The 20,562-nt window shown below is 45.3% G+C and overlaps 3 protein-coding genes across 7 annotated transcripts; 2 read left to right on the top strand and 1 right to left on the bottom strand.

Annotated features, from left to right (window-relative positions):
* The first annotated feature begins 740 nt into the window (after positions 1 to 740).
* On the top strand, positions 741 to 4,054 carry LOC146246756 (growth arrest-specific protein 1). The gene has a single exon (XM_084681515.1). The coding sequence runs from the start codon at positions 1,395 to 1,397 to the stop codon at positions 2,145 to 2,147; it is 753 nt and encodes a 250-aa protein (XP_084537641.1). The 5' UTR covers positions 741 to 1,394; the 3' UTR covers positions 2,148 to 4,054.
* A 1,078-nt stretch (positions 4,055 to 5,132) lies between these two features.
* ulk3 (unc-51 like kinase 3) lies at positions 5,133 to 13,975 on the bottom strand. Of its 4 annotated transcripts, XM_084681870.1 has the most exons (17): positions 13,882 to 13,975; positions 13,404 to 13,543; positions 13,158 to 13,298; positions 12,880 to 13,000; positions 12,558 to 12,653; positions 12,025 to 12,168; positions 11,844 to 11,926; positions 11,461 to 11,616; positions 11,264 to 11,369; positions 11,117 to 11,157; positions 10,811 to 10,913; positions 10,320 to 10,384; positions 9,995 to 10,073; positions 8,659 to 8,699; positions 7,254 to 7,301; positions 7,111 to 7,174; positions 5,133 to 6,252 (listed from the first exon to the last, which is right to left on the bottom strand). In XM_084681870.1, exons 2-17 carry the CDS (start codon positions 13,500 to 13,502, stop codon positions 6,236 to 6,238), a joined length of 1,404 nt encoding a protein of 467 aa, XP_084537996.1. In that variant the 5' UTR covers positions 13,503 to 13,543; positions 13,882 to 13,975; the 3' UTR covers positions 5,133 to 6,235. The 4 variants fall into 4 exon arrangements, with proteins under 4 accessions (XP_084537996.1, XP_084537994.1, XP_084537995.1 ...); XM_084681868.1 differs by having other exon boundaries at positions 5,133 to 7,174; XM_084681869.1 differs by lacking the exon at positions 13,882 to 13,975 and adding an exon at positions 13,693 to 13,835 and having other exon boundaries at positions 5,133 to 7,174.
* A 9-nt stretch (positions 13,976 to 13,984) lies between these two features.
* Positions 13,985 to 20,555, top strand: tars3 (threonyl-tRNA synthetase 3). Of its 2 annotated transcripts, none has more exons than XM_084681866.1 (20): positions 13,985 to 14,062; positions 14,196 to 14,540; positions 14,839 to 14,910; positions 15,095 to 15,282; positions 15,420 to 15,543; positions 15,629 to 15,753; positions 15,893 to 16,010; positions 16,104 to 16,168; positions 16,301 to 16,379; positions 16,459 to 16,605; positions 17,329 to 17,427; positions 17,639 to 17,805; positions 18,043 to 18,205; positions 18,341 to 18,478; positions 18,722 to 18,799; positions 18,900 to 19,000; positions 19,310 to 19,414; positions 19,546 to 19,618; positions 19,704 to 19,818; positions 20,028 to 20,555. In XM_084681866.1, exons 1-20 carry the CDS (start codon positions 14,060 to 14,062, stop codon positions 20,174 to 20,176), a joined length of 2,454 nt encoding a protein of 817 aa, XP_084537992.1. In that variant the 5' UTR covers positions 13,985 to 14,059; the 3' UTR covers positions 20,177 to 20,555. The 2 variants fall into 2 exon arrangements, with proteins under 2 accessions (XP_084537992.1, XP_084537993.1); XM_084681867.1 differs by lacking the exon at positions 13,985 to 14,062 and adding an exon at positions 14,101 to 14,118.
* Positions 20,556 to 20,562: the final 7 nt, after the last annotated feature.

Here is a 20,562-nt window from a genome sequence, read left to right as displayed (position 1 = left end):
CCAGGAGACCTAGACTACTTTGTTGGAGAAAAAAAAACGTAGACGGCCCGGGTGTTTTTTTCAAATCAAGTTAGTTACCATTTCAATAGCGGGGAAGCCTGAGCTATTGGTAGTTTTCAAGTGCGGAGTGAAAGGAGAGAGCTGTAAAATATATTGATGCTGAAACCCTTGTCCATTGATAGGCTACAGGGCGTGAACAATCTTCAGCCCAAAAAGACACTGGGCCACTGCATGGCCAATCTTGCACAATTGGGGTGAAACGGGCCAGAAAATACCATTCTCTTCCTTTCTCTGCTATCAATCAAGGCTTAAAAACTCACTAGAATAAAGAACAAGAGGGAGAGGAGAAACTGCGCGCAACAATTAGTAAAAGTTTTAGGTGAAACCCTCACAGTGCTACGGTTTTTATAGAGGTTTCTCTCCTCGGTTCCTAATTAAAAGGGAACAGATTTGTTTTTTTGCACTTAAAATTGGAGCGGTAGGTTGCAGATGTGAGGTTCTAGCTATGGAATGCGTTCTGTCGACTGCACTGGGGCTCGTGGGCCCCCACCACCTCCCCAGGCTTTGGCGTGTTTTGTAATAGGAGAGAGAGACCACACAGGTCGTGAGTTTCATGAAATTTATAAACATTTTATTTATCCTGTATATGCCATTAAGATTGCCAAAAACTACGTTGCTATAGAAATGAGTCCCAGACTGACTCCTCAATGACGACCAATCGTTGACCAGAATTGTAAATGGGAGAGGGGGGAAGGAAAACTTTCCTTTCTTTTCGGTAGGAGGAGGGGAGTTGTGGAGAAATGTTTAACGAAGCGTGAAGCGCATGAGAGGGACAAAGACACATAGCGGGAGAAAATACGACAGTGGAGCCGTAATTCAACTAAAGCAGGATATGGAATACACAAAAACAAGACATGCAACGAAGTTGAAGATGTTTTGAAAACGAATGCTAACACGACGTGCATGCCAATCCAAGGCAAACTATACGACAGAAACTTGGGATAGAATGCGTCACAATTTAGGCAACAGCCGAGGGTTGCATGTGTTTGTACTCTTGTTTTCTTCATCGACACCACATTTATGGAATAAGAATACGTCTATCGTGGAAACGGTAGATTCTAAGTGGCGCTGTTTCAATGCTAAGGATTGCAACATTGTTTCTCATACTTTTCAGACAGTTGGGCTGATGCAGGTTTATGTCAGCGCCTAGCCAACTGTACAGCATCTATCTAAGGCTTGGAAAATACATTTGCTAACCTATACATTTATTTCACTATGATTACGCCACTCGAATGTGTTTTTTAGTTTAAGTCTAATTACTTTTTGACCAATCTAATGCCCTGTTCGACCTGGAGAAATAGGTGCGTTTCGCCGAACTAAACTCCTAATCAAGTATGAAGAGTTGGCATTGCGCTGGGGTGCTACTGTTGTGGGTGTTTGTAGTACTAGATGCCCAGTTAATATGTTGGCAAGCGTTGTTCCGATGCCACGACGAGCCCGAATGTGAGCTTGCATACAGTCAGTATGTAGCCGCGTGCGAAGGAAACCTTCGAGGGACCCGGAGACAATGCCCCAGCCACTGTATCAACGCTCTGATACGACTGAATTACACTCGTAGCGGGCCAGACCTGGAGACCTGCGACTGTGGACAGGACGCAGAGTGCATCAACACGAAGAGGGCGATCGAGCCGTGCCTTCCCCGGAGGTATCCAGGGGATGCTGGTGGGATCGGATGCACAGAGGCCCGTCAGCGGTGTGAGGAGGACAGCAGCTGCCACACCTCCCTAACTGCCTACTTGTCATACTGTGGACAACTGTTCAATGGCAGGAAATGCTCGTCAAAGTGCAAGGCCACCATTCAACAGATGCTCTTCATACCAAATGGCATGCTCCTCAACCGCTGCGTGTGTGACGGCGTTGAGCGGCCATTCTGTGAAGTTGTGAAGGAGAACATGAGCAAACTTTGCTCCATTGGAGACCACAGCGTCATTTCAGACCAAGCTGATAAGGACGATGTGTATGAAGATGAAGACTATGATACAAAACTTGGTAGAGAGGAGATTGAGCAGTACGAGAAAGACTCTGCTTCCAAGTTGTCAATCTCCATGGCCCTAGTGTACTTTACTCTAGCACGGATACTATATTGAGACCGGGGTGAAATTGCTGCAAACAGGTTTTTGTACACCGTGACTCTTTGCCAGTCTCCATTTTGGTGGAATTTTGCTGAGCGATTTGAGCCTCAATCATGGTGTGCAGCCCACATAACAGGGCATGATTAGAATCAAAGTGTGAACTTTGAACCCCCAAGATAATAGTTCAACAGAAAACCGTCCCCCAATAGGTCTAAATATTTCTTTGGACGGTTGTTTGAGGGGAAGTGAACCCAACTTGACTCCTTTTTGGGAAACATTACACCTATTAAACTTGAGGGTTCCCTTTACAACACTCTATTTGTTTTGTTTCGTCTCAATGGTCCTTGGAGTGTGGCTCTATTAAGACTAAAGATAAACATTGGACCGGTCCAGTCTCTGTTTGCTCTCCCTTCAGTTCCAGGGTCCTCTGCATTGTTGAAGCCATCACACTTCAAATATTTGGTGAGAACCTCCAGGAGACACACAAGGGTTTGGGATCAAGTAGCCAATTTAACTGAAGTGCCTCTTAAGACGCCCCCCTGGTCCCCTACCCATGACCCATCCCTCATCCAGGATTGTTTTATATGGAAGGTCTCCATAGAGCCCTCCACCCCCTTCAAAAAACAGCTATCCCTCTTTTTTCACTCATAACCATAAGGTGAATGTGAATTTATGACAGACTTATGTGGATATATGAAGGAGACACATTCTTATGAAGACTGAATTATATTTGCCCTTGAAATACGTCACAAAACTTGAGTAAAGTATACATGCTGGATAATATAAATTATTACCAACAGATTCCTTACTGGACAGAATAATGCAGAGTAAAAAAAAAGTGTATTTTCATGTTTTTTTCTTTACAATGCTCCGTTTGTCTTTTCAATCATTCATGTTTTGTCTTTGCAGTACGCAACTTGAAGGTTTTTCAAACTAATCTTTTTTGTAATTTTTTTTTGTAATGAATGTCTTCGTCAGTGTTATTTGACCTATCACGTAGCTGTCAGTCAGTTATGAAATGTAGTAGTTCTGTTTCTGTATGTTAAATTATAAAATCTCAATGACGAATATATGTTTTACCTACATATTTTAAGTAATAAATGCAAAGATAGTGTGAAAGAATGCTGTGGACTAAAGCGCAAATATTTTGACGTCTCAATCAATCCCATAGTCCACTCATAAAATCAATGGCAGTATCTTACATTGTCTTCAATTGTAAAGGTATGGTTTTTCATCTCAACAAGTGTTTGAATTACACAAAAGAGCAAGAGACTTGCATATAATAAAGGCAATGTATAATACATTTATAATACAACTCTTTTAAAGTAATGTATGCTTCATTTAGAACAGGTGAACCAAACGATATACCATTTACAACACAACACAAACCAATTCCTTGGTAACTTAATAAAGCCTTACTACCAAGTCTTCCAACATTTCAAATGGGAGTGTTTACTTGAAATTACATACTCTGCATAAATCTGGTTGTGAGATAAATGATACTTAAAGACCACAAAGATTGGATAGACATCAACATCTGCTGAGGTAGCCTTCTGACTGGTGTGTGTGTAGTTTTCATAATGCCCTCATTGTGGAATACTTTAGGGATTAAGCACTGTGTAACTGAAACCTGGGAAGGAATTTTAAGTGTCTCGCTACACAATACGTCTTAATTTGACTGAAAGGGCAGAACTGTGCACGGTTGACAAATTCTAGGTTTAAGTTACCTTTCCCAGCACTCAGTGTTTTTAGAAAGACAGACGCAGTAAACGATACCCACATATTTGTATGTAAATAGAAGTTGGTGTCACAGTTGACTCTTTTACTAGTATTTAAGAGCTTCACTTGCATATAATGTTCACCAAGTCCTTGCAAATTACTTTCTAAGCACCCTCATAAATTAAAATCTTAACTGCAAACAACTTGTAAGTTATTTTATTTACTTAAGTACATATTCACGTCATTAGATACCTCATACCTGATAACACACTATTTTATTCAACTATTCAAACAATGTGAATTGAGACTTGTATTAATTTTGGAAAAACATGATTTAACCTAAGCAGATTTTAAAGTAAAGGGTGTGGTTGACCAATATGTCTAACCACTGCCATGCATCTCAAAAGTTCTCCAACACAGTCACCCCCTCCCCGCCCCCCCAAAAAAACCCCAACCCTTCCACTCAGCTTCTGGGAACAAAATCAAAACAAACACAAGTAGGGGAGCCTTGGGTGAGTGGGGGTGGGGTTTACAGAGGCTGCAGTGTGCTGGAGCGCATTTTCTAAATTATCTTTATTCAACGTTTCTCTGAAACAAACCTCTGCCCTGCGCTCTCCTCCCTCCCTCTCCCTCCTTCCCCCATTAGCAGTGACAACCAAGATACAAGGATTTAGGGGCCAGTTTTGTCGGTGTTGTCACCCCATCTTTAGAATGTTTCATTCATGGTGGCAACCTATCCTATCCGGGTGTCGAGGGTTGACAGTTCCTTGAGGATGCCCCCACCCCCCCAATAACACACACAGAGCACACAACCCCTCTTTATAACTAAAGCTGAAGTCAATGCAGCTCCACCACCGTCCCATTGACTCTGAGCGTGTGACCCTGCAGTCAGAAAGGCTGCAAGTGCTCTCAAAGTAGAGCTGCAGTAAAATGTCTGCCAATTAAAACAACAATGCGGTAGGTTGACACAAAAAAAAGGGGAGCCTGGAGTTAAAATATGTAACTGTAATATTCTTCCCATCTTTTCTGACACTCCTAAAAGCCCTCCCCTCTTTCTCTGTTATAAGTATGGAATGTCCTCAGATCCCTGTCTATCTCTGGGCTTATGGAGATGGGCCAGCTGTTACAGTTCCTTACAGATGGTCATATGAGGCCACCAAGATGGAAGGCAGAGATTCATGTAGCATCATTAAAGTGCAAGTGGCGGCTTCTCACTGGTGATGAAATTGAGATAATGCAGATATCAAGCACTTTAAGAAAAAACTGCAGGAAATGGGGAAATGATTTGTAGAATTTTTATTACATTTCTTTCTTCAGATCATCTATTTAATAAATTAGTTTATAAAACCTCATATCCATATAAAACAGTTCAACAAATTCACATATGTGAGCCCTCAATTTGGACATGTTTTCTTCACCCTCCCTCCTTAGTCAGGTATTTCCTGGTTGCTGTTGGATACGACCACTTATTTGTTTTATACAGAAATGTCCCTTATACAGCAGCTGATTCATGCACGATACATCTTGATAAAACATCCGAGAGACCCGCAACATAAGTTATTATTCAGCTACCGCAAAAAATGTCAATATTCACAAAAGCTGTAAACGAGTTTGCTAAAGGCCCGTCTTGACTGTATGCTACTGTATGCTTGGATCCTGAACCGTGCCAAACCAAAGTAAATGCAGGGCTTGTGTAAATAAGGCAGAAGCCACACCTCTCCAGTTTCTCCTCATAGTGGTAGGGACTGCCCCATCAGTGGAGTGAGCGTGGTGAGGCTGTGGTCAGGCCACAGCAAAGCGACTTGGGGTGTGTGTGTGTGTGTGTGTGTGAGAGAGCATGGAAGTACTGTACGTGTGTTGGGGTAAGAAATACAGATCAAGCATGAACATGTGTGTTTGAGAGAGAAAGAGAGATAGAAGAAAGTAGATCACAACAAAGACTGTGCTTTTAGAGTGTGAAGCCAGACAGTGATCTGCTAAACACTAATGATGTGATGAATCTGACTAGCAGTCCCTTTGTTCTGAGGCCTAGCTTCCAAATGTCAGTCAGCCCTCGTACTCTCACCCTCACAAACATTACACCATGACACTGTCCCAGCTTTACATAACAGTTCAGCATTATCATACAGGCTGCCCTGCTATCAATATGAATGGGTTGGCAGGAGGGCTTTGAGGGGACACTACAGTACATTGTGACGAGGGGGGGGGGGTGAGGTAACTGGACTGATAATAAGTTGGCTAGATGACTTCCTTCCTCAAAGAAAACATTTTGTTTGCAGGTTTGAAATGAATGCTGAATCTCTATGATGACTTGGCCCTGGCCTGCAGGGGTCTGCCTTCCGTGCTGGATGACCCCTCTGGTGCCCATGGTTACGGAAGCCAGCTCACTGAACACAACATGCTGAGGAAGAGGAGGGAAGAAGAGCAGAAACAGACTGGCATGTTACTGTGTATTATCATATAGGCTTGGTTGAACCCCGAACCAACCCAGGGTTAGTTTTGCGTGTGTGGACTACTATACCTGTGTGTGTGTGTGTGTGTCTAAGTGTATGTTGTATTACGTCAGTGTGTGAATAAAGTCTGAGAAAGAGATTGTAATAGGCCTCAGTCAGACATGACATCTTCCTTAGTGTAAGGTCAGCAGACAGTCTTGGACGTTGCTGTGACCCTCCAGCTGCAAGTGGAGAAACGCCAGCGAGACACGTCTGCCTGCCGCCCTGTCTGGGTAAGCTCCAATAACAGCAGTGCTGTACCTTCAGAAAAACAGAACTTTCCAGAACATTCATATAACGCGCCTTGCACTTATAATTCCTCTGGAATGTCTAACTAAAAACAGGATATTGTCTGGCTTTACATATCAACTATCTACCATCTCAGCCAAGCTCTTACAAAGTGAGATATGTGAGTTAGGGGGATGGAGCTTGCTCTTGGCTAAAACCAAGACTCACTTTCACAAGGTGGGTTTTACTAGAGGGCAAAGGTCAGATCTGCCCAGAGCTACAGAGACATGAAACCAGAGAGCCAGGCGTTCCCAGGGGCTCCACAGCTTGGTAAGAGAGGAGCTCACATTTTACTAGTGGAAAAAAAACTATGCTGGAGGGAAATTTCATTATGGCTTCAGACGGCCATTTCACACTTAACCCCTCGTATATACTCTATCTACTGGTGTGTATGGCTACTGGCCTCACTAATGTGAGAGGAGGGAAGGTGGGGGTGAGTGTATAGGACACACACACACACACACATGTACTATACTTACTACTTCTCACAGACTCTGAAAGAGGCTCCCGGTCCAGGGATACATCTTTCTGGGTCTCCTGCATCTGCAGGACAGATACAGACAGCAGATCAAACCAACATGCTTGAATTCAGATCGGGCAAAACTTACCGAACTAGCCCTACCTTCATTTGCTCTTTGAGGTATTCAGCTCTGGACATGAGGCTTTTAATCTGAAAAGAGAGAGACACGTTTAGTGTGTAGACCACATGGTCTCCTGTCCTTCTCCTTAAGAACCACAGGGCTGATAAAGGGATGATGATGAAGAGGAGGTTAGAGCGAGGTTGATAGGTCCCCATAACCTCCCTCGCTTTAAAAGACAAAAAACTGCTGTGGTAAACTAATAATGGCAACGCAGCATCAACCTCGACTCCAACCTTTAATACCCCATTAACCACAGAACCAAGGCTGTAATACAACCCAATTACCCCCGCCATGGATTACAGTCATAATAGCACAGTATTAACCCACCAGTTAGATCAAGGCTGAGGCTCTCACATTCTATGAGGCTATGCTATTGAACCGGGAATTAGGGCCCTGAGAGGAGGGAGGCTGAACGGAGCTCAACGTCACATTTCTGAACTAACACACACACACACACAAACACACACACACACACACACACACACACACACATGGAGGCCAGTCCTAGATAGCTGTGCCGCTCGCCTCTCGTGGGTTCTTACCCACACACATGCTTTCGATTGGCCAGGCCTCCCCAGCACAGCGTTAGATTATTACAGCCGCATCTGAATTTACTTAAGCCAAGCGCCCATAAAACTTCAAATAGGGAGGTCTATGCCCTCAGGGCTTGCTGAAATCTCTCTCTCTCCGTTTCTCTCTCACTCTCTTTGTCTCTCTCTCTGTCTCTCTCTCTTTGTTTCTCTCTCTCTCTTTGTCTCTCTCGCTTTGTCTCTCTCTTTGTCTCTCTCTCTGTTTCTCTCTCTCTGTTTCTCTCTCTCTGTTTCTCTCTGTCTCTCTGGGGTTTGTTGTTGAAACATTGTTGTGTTTTGTTGGCCGAGTTACTGCCAAAACAGACGACCAAAACGAGAAAGGACTACAGAACTAGAGCTTAAGACAATGAGTATGTTTTCCAGTGGTAAATCAGGATGATTTGATGAGTTCTGAGTAGATCTTGCTATCAAATTACAGAGTTGTACAGAGTATCACAGAGAGTATGATACAGTACAGTATTATAGCTATAACATCGCTACCTGATGATTTAAAGAAGTATTCCAGTTTAATGGGAGGGTGACATAGTGTGTGTGCTTGCAGCTGCAGTCTCAGTGATGTATTATGTTATTAGCGCCCACTCAGCTGAAGGTCCACATGTGACAGCTGGCTCCTGGCTGTTGTGTCTGAGATATACAGTAGCCAGGCCTGTTCTGGGTCAAAGATAGGGAGGGTGGGGGGTTCAGGCCCGGTGGAAGGTGATATATGTACGCTCTTGCAGTGAGCACTGAACCACAACTCCTCCCCAGCATCCCCTACCCGTACCACCCCGTTCATCCCCTCCCGGCATTTCCTCACCTCACTGTGGAGCAAATCTCTCCTTCGGCCCTGCGCCTCGGCTGGGGGGCGGGCGGGTGGGGTGGGAGAGAGAGAGAGTGAGAGTGAGAGTGAGAGAGAGAGAGAGAGAGAGAGAGAGAGAGAGAGAGATTGATTACTTTTTTCCCCCAATCATGGTGTTTGCACAGGAGATATAATTTACAGCTGCAGCTTTGCTTTTGATTGGCCGTAGGGAGTTCAGGGGGAGAACACTGAAGTGGGACAGTCTTTCTCTCAATTAGTCAGCCTCAGGAGAGAAAAACAGAGGGAAAGAGAGAGAGAATGTGAGGGAAGAAGGGGAGAGAGAAAAGAGAACGAAAGAATCTCTCTCTCTCTCTCCCTCCCGACCAGCAAAGCATGCTGGGAACATGAGCAACAAGAGGCCACTGCCAGACAAAAGGGCAAAGTTACACCCCCCTCCACCTCCCAACCCTTCCCATAATCCTCTGTGCTGCTCTCTGCCGTGCCACGGTCCTGAGCCTGCTGATCCAAGGGGAGATGCTCAGAGCAGTCCCTCTATTAGAGAGATAATGGTTTTTATTTGTTTCCAGAGTGTAATAACACTGAGAAATGAACAGTGTATGTCTGAATGGGAACCAGATGCTAGTGCTCAGTACCACACACAGGGCCCTGGCACCGGGCGCATCCCCTGCTCTCTCTCTCTCTCTCTCTCTCTCTCTCTCTCTCTCTCTCTCTCTCTCTCTCTCTCTCTCTCTCTCTCTCTCTCTCTCTCTCTCTCTCTCTCTCTCTCTCTCTCTCTCTCTCTCTCTCTCTCTCTCTCTCTCTCTCTCTCTCTCTCTCTCTCTCTCTCTCTCTCTCTCTCTCTCTCTCACACACACACACATCTGGCTCCCCTTTAGACTCCTCCTCCCCTTATCCCCCTTCCTTCTCCTCATTTTATCCCCCACCACCTTTCTGCAATAACTCTATATACGTGTACCCTTCCAATCCATTCTCATCTTAACCTTCAACCTCCTCTCCCTCATTTCTGCCCACCTTCTCTAATCCCTCCCCCACCACCTCCTCCTCTATTAGGACCCTCTACCAGATGAGGTCATGTGGAGCCAGAGCTAATGTATACCAGGCCAGAGTCAGAGTCTCCACACACACACACCCATCCATGTGTGCGCGGGCACACACACACAAACACACACACCTCTGATGTCACGGCCCCTGAATGCTGGCACTTTTTTGATCGTCTCCCCCCTTGGCAAGCAGATCTGTATTTATCCAAGTCTGTACCAAAGCTGCATGAGATATAATGAATGCTCTGGCATTCTGTGACTTGACTGTCACTGTGGTCTTTAGACAGGCTTACCTGCTAGAGCTAGCAGCAGTTCTCCTAGACTCTGCTGGTACAAATCCAGAGTGTCCTGGTCATCCAGTGCCCTCTCCTCCTGAGGTAAAGATACACATCTGTGACTATGCTTGTAGACCACCACAGACACTGCTGTAGACACATCTCGCTCTTAGTTTTCCATGGCAGTAGAGGATATGGAAGTAGAAGCAAGCCTACAATACCCAGGTACCCACGTTTACGTAAGCTATGGCGGCAGAAGCTAGCCCACATTACCCAGGTACACCAGCTTACATTAGATATGGCAGCAAAGGCTAGCCTACATTACCCAGGTACCTCAGCTCACCTTAGCTATGGCAGCAGAGGCTAGCTCCAGGGCAGCCAGCAAACGGGGTTGGTCTCGAGACATCTCTGTGGAAGAGAAAGAGATAGGCGGGGTAAGTCCCTATGTCCCCCACAACCTTCCTCCAAGCCATTAACTCAGATGGGGGAGAGCTGGATAGGTGCAGAGATAGCCCACTCACAAGGTCAGGTGGAACTGTGTTATTACACCAATGATATCTATACAAACTTCACAAACACCATAGGCCTTGACAAACATGGGTGCTTTTTCCACAGCTTGTGTTGGAAGGTAATGCAACAAAAATACATTTATATATATATAAATACCTGTATTTTTGTATATATATATACACATATACATACAAATACACAAATATATATATCTATATATATAGATATATATATATATATATCTATATATATATATATATATATATACACAGTATATGTGTATACATATATTGCTAGTGGGTGCAGAGGTGAGTGTTCCTGTACCTCTGAGGATGTCCCTGGTGTTCTTGGCCTTCTCAAAGCTCAGTCTGTTGTCTGTGGCCACCAGGGCTTTCAGCTCCTCGGCTCTGGATACATACTGACTGACCTGCGGAGCACAGCTCTTACATTCACCCTCTCTAATCCAATTACAGCAGCCTCACCATGTGCTGTTCATCCACACCATATGGAATTCATAGAGCTGAAATCATTTCCTTTGGAGTTAGCATGTGAAAGAAAAAACGGGGAGGGGGGGAAACGAACAGTAGAGACGTTCTCCAAATGTGAATAGTCGTCGTGTTCTCGGCCTACCTTTTGCCTCAGGGCGTCTTTGCGCAGTCGGTCTGTCTCGTCTGTGAGGAAGAAAAAGGATGTGTTTTGGGTTGAAGTTTAGGGAGGGAACAGTTGAAATGGCGGGGTGAGATGTTTGGCAGTGAGAGGGGCTGGTGGTGTTCTTACAGTGAATGGCTGGGACAAAGTGCTCCAGAGAGCTGCAGTAGAGAGACAGGGCCGCGGACCTCTCCCCTGCTTGGTCTTTCTGGACAGCCTGGAGGACCAGCGCTTTCTGCAAAAGGACACAGGGAATTCTGGGAAATAACAGCCTGATTTAGATACAATCCTCCCGACCCTGGAGTAACCGTTTCTCTCTCTCTCACCGCTTTCCCCAAACTATCTGCACTGGGCATGTGCTCCAAGTCCACAAATGGGTGAGAAAAGAACTGTGAGAAGGTGAGACGGGCATCTGGATCTCTCTCCAGTAGCCGCTGGAGCAGATCTCGGCAGTCTCTGGACACTCTGCCACCAGCAGGGAGCTGAAACACACACACAATATAAACCACTCCGGCAACCAATTTCAAATCAACTTCAGTGAAGTTGTCCCTTCATTTTTACAGGGAAGAATCAACTAATGTATTGGACAAGGGCGCCACTCAGTGGCATGCAATATTTTGAAGTGAAACAGCACAGTCATTCTGAAATCCTTATCTTCCATTGTAACACAACCCCCCAGGCCTCCTATCCATCAGTCTTTGTACCTCACCTCGACGGGCTTGTTGCTGCGAATCTTCTCCTCTAATTCAGTGTAGGACTTGGAGGCAAAAGGAGCACGACCAAACAGAGCCTCTACAAAAAGAACACATCACAAACAAACAAGGTTTTAGGTATTGCTCTTAATGTATTTGATTGAAAGTATGGTATTTGTTTGGGAAGGCTGACCTTACCGTATAGGATGACCCCCACAGACCAGAGGTCCACTCTGGAGTCATACTGCTGTCGACACACCATCTCTGGTGCCATGTAGAGAGGAGAGCCCCTAAGCACACTCTGCTCATCCCAGGGAGACATGTACTGGGCAAAGCCAAAATCTACAAACACACGAGAGGATATGAACATTATAATGGTTATGGGCAAATGCGTAAGCTGTGTAGTCAAACATTTTAGGCAGTGAACAATAATACTATAAACAGCAATAACTGACACATATCAGGCATATAACATTACAGTGCAGTATTATTCGATGAACGATAAAACATCTCAAAGCCAAATCGCACTTTGTTTACAGTGGTAGCAATACAAAAAACGTTCCAACAGAGTGCCGCATTGTGAGCATACTGACACGGTTTGGATTCACAGCAAAGGCATCTGACACATTTCTGACATCTCAAACCAAAACCACATGCAAACAAGCTGTCTGTGAAAGCTAATATGGATAGATATGTGGGCACAGATACCATGTGAACTGGTTTCAGTGTACCTGCTAATTTGAGGACCGAACCACAGAGCAGAATGTTCTGGGGTTTCAGGTCCAGATGGGAGATATTTCGCTCATGGAGGAACTGGAGGGCGCAGGCTGTGTTTGGTTTTCAAACGAGGAGTAGAGAGATACAACCGATTATTGTCTATGGAGACCATCCTCAAATGGCCTCAATAGTGTCACATCTCCTTGGAAATCTTAGTCAAGTTAACCACTTACACCCACATTCTGTCTGACACTGCAGTAAATAGATGAAACAGAGCTATGAAGATAGAATACAGGCTCGCATGAGTCAAGCCTGGGTGCTGGTGGTGGGCCTCACCTATCTGCTGCAGGAAACGGCGAGCCACCCTCTCGGGTAATAGACGCCGACTTCGGATGAAGCGGGACAGGTCCCCTCCTGAGCACCACTCCAAGATCAAATAGATGTTCTCACTGTCCCACTGTCCAGAGAAAGAAGGGAAGTGAGAGAAAAGAGAGAATGGGGAAAGTGGAGAGGAGGGTGGGGTGGGCAGGTTCATCTTATAATTGTTTTTCAGCAATGGTTTTGGAAGTTTAGATCTGTTTATGTTCCAAAAACAGTTTTGACCATTGGTCTACCTGGAAGTCCTTTAACTGCACTATGTGTGGGTGGCGCACAGTCTTCAGAATCTCAATCTCTCTCAACAGGTTTTCCATTGATGCCTTGTTCAGACTCTTTTTACTAACTACCTTCACAGCCACTACTTCTCGACTGTCCCCCTGCAAGCAAACACACACACACAGCTCACTTCCTGAAATTAAAATAGCTGTAATGGCTGAATATTGTGACATGATGGAGTTGGATGAGGGCCGAGAGTGACCGACCTTGCTGTAGGCTTTGTAGACTGTCGCATAGGTACCACTCCCCAGTCGTTCTGTGAGAATGAAGTCGGCCAGCTTCGGTGGGGCGAAACTCGAGGCCATTCTGACAGCTGCATGCAAAAGTCACTGTGTACGGGACGTTTCTGTAACAGGATGTTCGCCACACTTAAGTCACAACGAGTTTGTAACTCTCTTATTCAGTGCAGTGTTGTCACAAACATGGCATAATCGGACTTTCTAGAAGTAAATCAGATAGCTAGCTCGCTATAGCAATGCCTGCATGCAAACCTACCGTCAACTCCAGTTCCCAGACACGACTAGCGTATAGCTAATAGCCAACTACTAGCTAGCTAATACTGTACGTTGCATGCAACATAACCTGTTGTCTAAGCAAAATCTGCCTAACGCTATATACATGTAGTTTGACAACATTGATGCATAATGAATACCGGAATTACGCACAGATTTGAAATGTGTTTACCTTCATTTATCTATTAAAAACACAGTGGAAATTGAATGTTTACATCCAACGAGCATGCTGTTAATGATCAGCTGACCCATTTCTACAGTGGTGGCCAAAGGTTGTGCTGCCCTCTAGCTACTAGACAAAAGTATTGCATGTTTCTAACTGCTCTCAAATATCGACATCTCATGTATTGATGGTACTTTTACACTTAAAAATCATTAAGAAATGTGAAGAAACTGTTTTTTTTTAAAGGTGCATAGATATACTGACTGTTGATACATTCACCCAGCAGTTACTTTGTGCAGATTATAATCTCTTTATTTACACAGGGGGCGCTGAATCGGAGCCGGACATATATGATGAAATGGAATTTAAAGATGGCGGAGAACATGAAAGCACGTTTGGCTTCCCAGGAAGAACAAATTAAGATCCTCACTCGAGAGATTAATGGTCTTCGTGACGGTTTAAACGGCGGCGGCACTCTCGCCAGTTCTTCAGAGCTCGAAGACTTGCGGAGCGAAAATGAGAAACTAAAATACCGGCTCGTACACCTTCGCCGGGGTCTTGAGAATGAGCTCGAGCTGGAAGCTCAGCAGGGCAATAGGGACATTGTCAAAAGCCACGAAAATAATCCAGACAATAAACAACCACCAAAGAACCGTGCTGAACATAAGGTCATACAGTTTGCCTGTTTGGTCATCAATGTTGTGTGCTGTTAACTGGGTATTATAAATAACTGAATTTATTTAGCAGCCAGAGCTAATATTTAGCCATGGGAAGCTAGCCCTGAGTCGTTGGGGGTGGGTGCAAGCCATGCAGAGTATTGACCCCCGGCTGAGTTTCAGTGTCAGTATCTAGAAATAGATTGTGTTCATCACCCAATGTATTCCGCTTGTGCTTCTTTCAGTTATATCTGTTCCTTTTGTTGATGACTTTCTGTGATGTGTCACACTGCTTGTGTTACTACTCCAGGCCAAGCCAGTGGAGAACAAAAAGAAAAAGGAGAAGCAAGATAATGGCCACGGAGGTGGTGGAGTGAAAGAGGTACCTCTTTCCTAGGCGTAATTATCATTTATACAGCCTTCTTGCCTGCTATGACTGCTTGCTTGGTAGAACATTAACCTACCCTCCAATTGATGACATCCACAGTGCCAAGCTTATCTTCACAATTGTGCTACAACAGCCCACACACAGCTATTCTTTCAATCTCTGGTGTCTGTCTTTCCAGCCAAAGTCTTTGCCTGGGTTCATTTCTGAGCGCATGCAGCTCTATGAGGAGCTGAAGAAGGAGAGTGATTCCTTGCTGGCAAGGAGAGTTGCAGACAGCCAGGCTATCACTGTCCAGCTGCCAGATGGGCAGAATGTCCAGGCCCAGTCCTGGATCACTACACCCTATCAGCTGGCGTGTGGCATCAGGTAGGCCCCGATTTTTAGTTTTCAAAGACATGAAAGGTGATGGTATCTAATGAGGCGTCAGACAAGGCTGTTCTGAGAAATGTGGTCATTTTCTGAGTAAGAGTATGAGGGTGTCATGGCGCTGGTTCCTCCCCCAGTCAGGGCCTTGCTGACAATGCTGTGATCTCGCGAGTAAATGGGGTCCTGTGGGACCTGGACAGGCCCTTGGAGAAGGACTGCTCACTGGAGATCCTGCGCTTTGACAATGACGACGCTCAAGCTGTGAGTCTGATCCCTGTGGGCCACCATACCCCCCTGTATTAATCTGGCTCAGCTCTTTGAGGTTTTAATGAGATGCTTGTTTCAGGTGTACTGGCACTCCAGTGCTCATATTCTTGGGGAGGCCATGGAGAACTACTATGGAGGCTGTCTTTGTTATGGACCACCCATAGAGAATGGATTCTACTATGACATGTTCCTTGAAGGACAACGGTGAGCACTTATCCATGCTTGGTAATGGTTGCTGTCAGGCTTTCTTAAACATAAGAATGGGGTATGTTTAAGTGGCCCTGTGACTGTGTTGGTGTGCCGCCTATGTTGATTGGTGTAAGTTTTTTTTTTCTTTTTTCAGGGGAGTGTCCAGTACTGAGTTTGGGGATTTGGAGACACTGTGCAAGGCTGTGGTGAAGGAGAAGCAGCCTTTTGAGAGACTAGAGATCAGCAAAGAGACACTGCTGAAGATGTTCAAGGTGAGCCCTGTCACTCGTTATCACACTTTTCTTTTCTCATTCACATGAGCACCTACTAACATTGTATTCCTGCTCTTAACATTTTTCCCATAGTACAACAAATTCAAGTGTCGCATTCTCAATGAGAAAGTTACGACCCCAACTACAACTGTGTACAGGTAAGCAGGATAGCAGAACATGACTTTGTACAAGAGAACATGTGAGTTGATGCTTCATAATACACGCTTCCTTAGATATTGAATGAAATGAGACAATGTCATTGTAATGTAAAACATGATGCACTCCTTCAGATGCGGCCCTCTGATTGACCTGTGTCGAGGGCCCCATGTCAGGCACACTGGGAAGATCAAGGCCATGAAGATCTACAAGGTGCGTGAAGAACCACAAGGACACCCCATGGCCTTCTGACGCCCAGAGGAGATCTCACAAGCTTTTCATTTGTCCTCAGAACTCTTCCACCTACTGGGAAGGTCGTGCGGACATGGAGTCTCTGCAGCGTATCTACGGCATCTCTTTCCCTGACACTAAGATGCTAAAGGAGTGGGAGCGCTTTCAGGAGGAGGCCAAGAACCGAGACCACCGCAAGATTGGCAAGGTGCGTCCCCCTGTCTCTCGTTGAGCGACGGAGAAAAGGTTTGCTCTGGTCTGGACGTGTCGACCTGTGAGGTGATGTGTCCTTGGGCAAGGCACTTCACCCTACTTGCCTCGGGGGCATGTCCCTGTTCTTACTGTAAGTCGCTCTGGATAAGAGCGTCTGCTAAATGACTAAATGTGAATATCAAAAGTCCTGTAAACGCAATACAATCCTGCTGCCATTTTGATCCGAGTTCTACATGTGTTGCTGGGTCCATCCAGTTGGGGGCGCTGTGTTTCTACAGATTTTCGTTAGGCAGCAGTGAGTCATGCCGGCACTCCAGCTGGTCCCCAGGCTGACTCCATCTATTTTCTCAGTGGGAGACACAGACGGCAGCCCCCCCTGTCAGAACTGGTTAGAACATACCCAGCTCGAAATTAAACCTGGAAAGAAGCACTTTCCTCTTCATTGTTTTCAACTCAGAGGGAGAGAGGGGACAAAATGGCATGTCATGTTGAAAGGTGGCGTTATGTGGCGAGCTCCCAGTCCTGTCCATTAAAAGCACTTGCCCTTTTGCCGAGGCGGTCGCTGTCCGTGGGTGCCTGTCATTCATTGGACAGACTTCCTGGCGGGCTCTGAGTGTATCGCTCCCTGCGAAGTGCAAGATCTGTCTCACCATTAGCAACAGAAGTGGCTGAATATCTGTGAAGTCATTAAAGCCGTGTGTTTGTATGTGCTGTGCAGGAACAGGAGCTGTTCTTCTTCCACGATCTGAGTCCTGGAAGTTGTTTCTTCCTCCCCCGTGGAGCCCATGTCTACAGCACACTGACAGAGTTCATACGGGTAAGACACGTCTGCCTTCCAAGCATCTGTCCACTCGACACTCACCTGATACTCTGATATCATACTGTTCATGGAAGACCATCCAACTCCCACTAGTCTCTGATGGACTACATGAGTGTGTAAACCTCAGATTCTCACTGTGCGTAAAAAAAACCCATTAAGCACCAACATAAGAATTTGCCTCCTGGTGTGCGGCGCCTGTGCTGTATAGGAGGAGTACTGCAGACGTGGCTTCCAGGAGGTGGCCACGCCCAACATCTACAACAGCAAGCTGTGGGAGACGTCTGGTCACTGGCAGCACTACAGCGAGAACATGTTCTCCTTCCCTGTGGAACAGGACATCTTTGCACTCAAACCCATGAACTGCCCAGGACACTGGTATGGGCAAGACATCTTGGTGTCCTTCCTTTTTTTGTTTGCTGGGAAATCCCATTGTGTTACATCTTATTAGAGGGAATCCGGACAAGGAAGCTGTGGTTTACTGTTATATACTTCACAACAAGGAATTACACTCATGAGGCTTTTGTTCAATCAGATTTGATTGTTAATCCCTCTTTATTTTGTGTCTTTGCCCTTCTTCCCCCTTGGTGTCTCTGTGCTGCTGACATCCTCCAGCCTGATGTTCTCCCACAGGCCGCGCTCCTGGAGGGAGCTTCCCCTCCGGTTGGCTGACTTTGGGGTGCTCCACAGGAACGAGCTCTCAGGAGCCCTCACAGGCCTTACCAGGGTGAGGCGCTTCCAGCAGGACGACGCTCACATCTTCTGCACAATGGAACAGGTGACTGGGGGACATTTAAAGGAACAGTGCTGACTTTTAAACATGAGTGTTTGGGTTATAGGGGTAATGTTATACTCTACGTGTATGTATATGCCACCGTGCCTGTATGACCCCCTGAACTGTTCCCTTGTGTAGATAGAGTGTGAGATGAAGGGCTGTCTGGACTTCCTGCGCTGCGTGTACAACGTTTTCGGCTTCTCCTTCCAACTGTTCCTCTCCACACGCCCTGAGAAATATCTAGGGGACATTGCTGTGTGGAATGAGGCTGAGAAGGTAACTTATGGAGTTTTGTTGGACAGTTCCCCATGTAGGGATGTAGAAGCCTTCTTAATTAGTTATGGTAAAACATTTTGACAATGACACACATAAAGGGATTAGATCATTTTCGTGTCCCTTATCCGTTATTTGGAAGATAAAATAGAAAGTCATACATAAAGGAGACCAATTTAACTCGTCAAAAATAACTATCTCAACAGAAGGTAGAAATTGCATGTAACATATCCCTGTGATTGCAAGCAATTGGAGAACAGCCTGAACGAGTTTGGGGAGCCATGGAAACTGAACCCAGGAGACGGGGCTTTTTACGGACCTAAGGTTTGTGTGATTAGCTTTCTTTCCCCCTCTCCATCAACATTCTTCAATGAAATAAGGTCTTGAACTCTGTCGAACACTGCTTTTTTCTTCTTCACTTCAGATTGACATTAAGATCAAAGATGCTATCGGGCGCTATCATCAATGTGCAACCATTCAGCTGGACTTCCAGCTTCCCATCCGCTTCAACCTGACCTTTGTGGGGTGAGTCACCCAATAAAACTAGTGACAGTGCTGAGTCTGTTTCCTGTATAGGAGCTAAGATTACACGGTAATCCATGTTGAATACGATTTCTTAGGTGTACACCAACACTGAGTCCTAATGCTGAGTAATAGGGGAGAGCTACTAAGCTATGTTCGACAATTGCGCTGATTAGGGATTGTTTTTAACCTCACTGGCACTGTTGATTAATATAGTGAGGTTGGTGGTGGCTGTTTGGTGATGTAGTGTGCCAATGTTTCTTAACTGATCTATCTGTTTTCAAAACGATATGTTTATTTTGTAACCTGTAGGAAGGATGGGGATGACAAGGATAGGCCTGTTATGATCCATCGAGCCATCCTTGGATCAGTGGAGAGGATGATTGCCATCCTCACTGAGAACTATGCTGGGAAATGGTACGTTTGTGTTCATTCAGAATCAGTGAATATGTGCAGGTTTGTGAGTGTGAGCAAAAACCCAACCTAGCAGAGGCATCCCGTGTGATTTGTTTGATCGTTGTTTACATTGAGACATCTCTCTCCACCAGGCCCCTGTGGCTTTCTCCACGCCAGGTGATGTTTGTGCCTGTCAACCCCTCCTGTGAAGAATATGTCAAGGAGGTAAGCCTACCTCAAACCTTTCTGTCTTCATACTGAAGTTCTCGATGATTGGATCACATCATTCATTTATATTCCTTTCCCTCAGGTGTGCAAGCAGTTTGTGGAAGCTGGCTTCATGGCCGACGCTGACCTTGATTCCAGCTGCCTTCTTAATAAGAAGATCCGCAATGCCCAGTTGGCCCAGTACAACTTCATTCTCGGTAAGAGAAAATTAATGTAGCTGGATTATCATTGTTATTTATTTAAGGGGCTAGATTGCATAGCAGATACTAAATGTATCCAGTTGCTAAACCCACTGTTGTTAATCATCAGCATTTCAGCACGGGGATTGTTGTACAAGAAGGAAATGTGTGAGGGTAGCTGTGTGTGGTGTGATTTGGCTGAACTGTTCTGCTTGGTGCCTTGGCAGTGGTCGGTGAGAAGGAGAAGATGACTCACAGTGTGAACGTGCGTACGAGAGACAACAAAGTCCATGGAGAACTTGCTGTCAAAGAAGTCCTGGCCCGCCTCACTCTGCTCAAACAGACACGCTGCCGAAATGCTGAGGAGGAGTTCTGAAGATGACTTCATGGACATAGGAGGACATCTGATACAAATATCTGATTTGTTTTGCTCAAACATAGTCTAGTGTGGGAAACGTAATGTATTTATGGTACAGTCTAAAATGGGATGGTGTGACGAAGGCTCATCTGATTTATTGAAGTAAAGGTAATACTGATATGAGATTTGTTTATAGGGTTCTGATCTCTTATTGGATCAAGATTTAGGTGTCTTATTGGTTCACGGAATTAGAGAAATATGTAGGTGGAAGGAATAAGATGTTGCTATGAGAAAAGTCTTAGTGAAGTTTAATGGACTGTCAGAAGGACATTTTCTTTTAAGGTCTGGTTTACAACAAGAATCTGAAGAATAAAAGTGTAATGTTCTGTGTGACTAAGTAGTGT

Source organism: Hypomesus nipponensis, chromosome 19 (genome assembly GCF_054491055.1).
Source record: "Hypomesus nipponensis isolate SF chromosome 19, ASM5449105v1, whole genome shotgun sequence".
Taxonomy (NCBI): domain Eukaryota; kingdom Metazoa; phylum Chordata; class Actinopteri; order Osmeriformes; family Osmeridae; genus Hypomesus; species Hypomesus nipponensis.
Note: the sequence above shows the minus strand (reverse complement) of the source record. Positions and strands in the feature narration are given on the sequence as shown.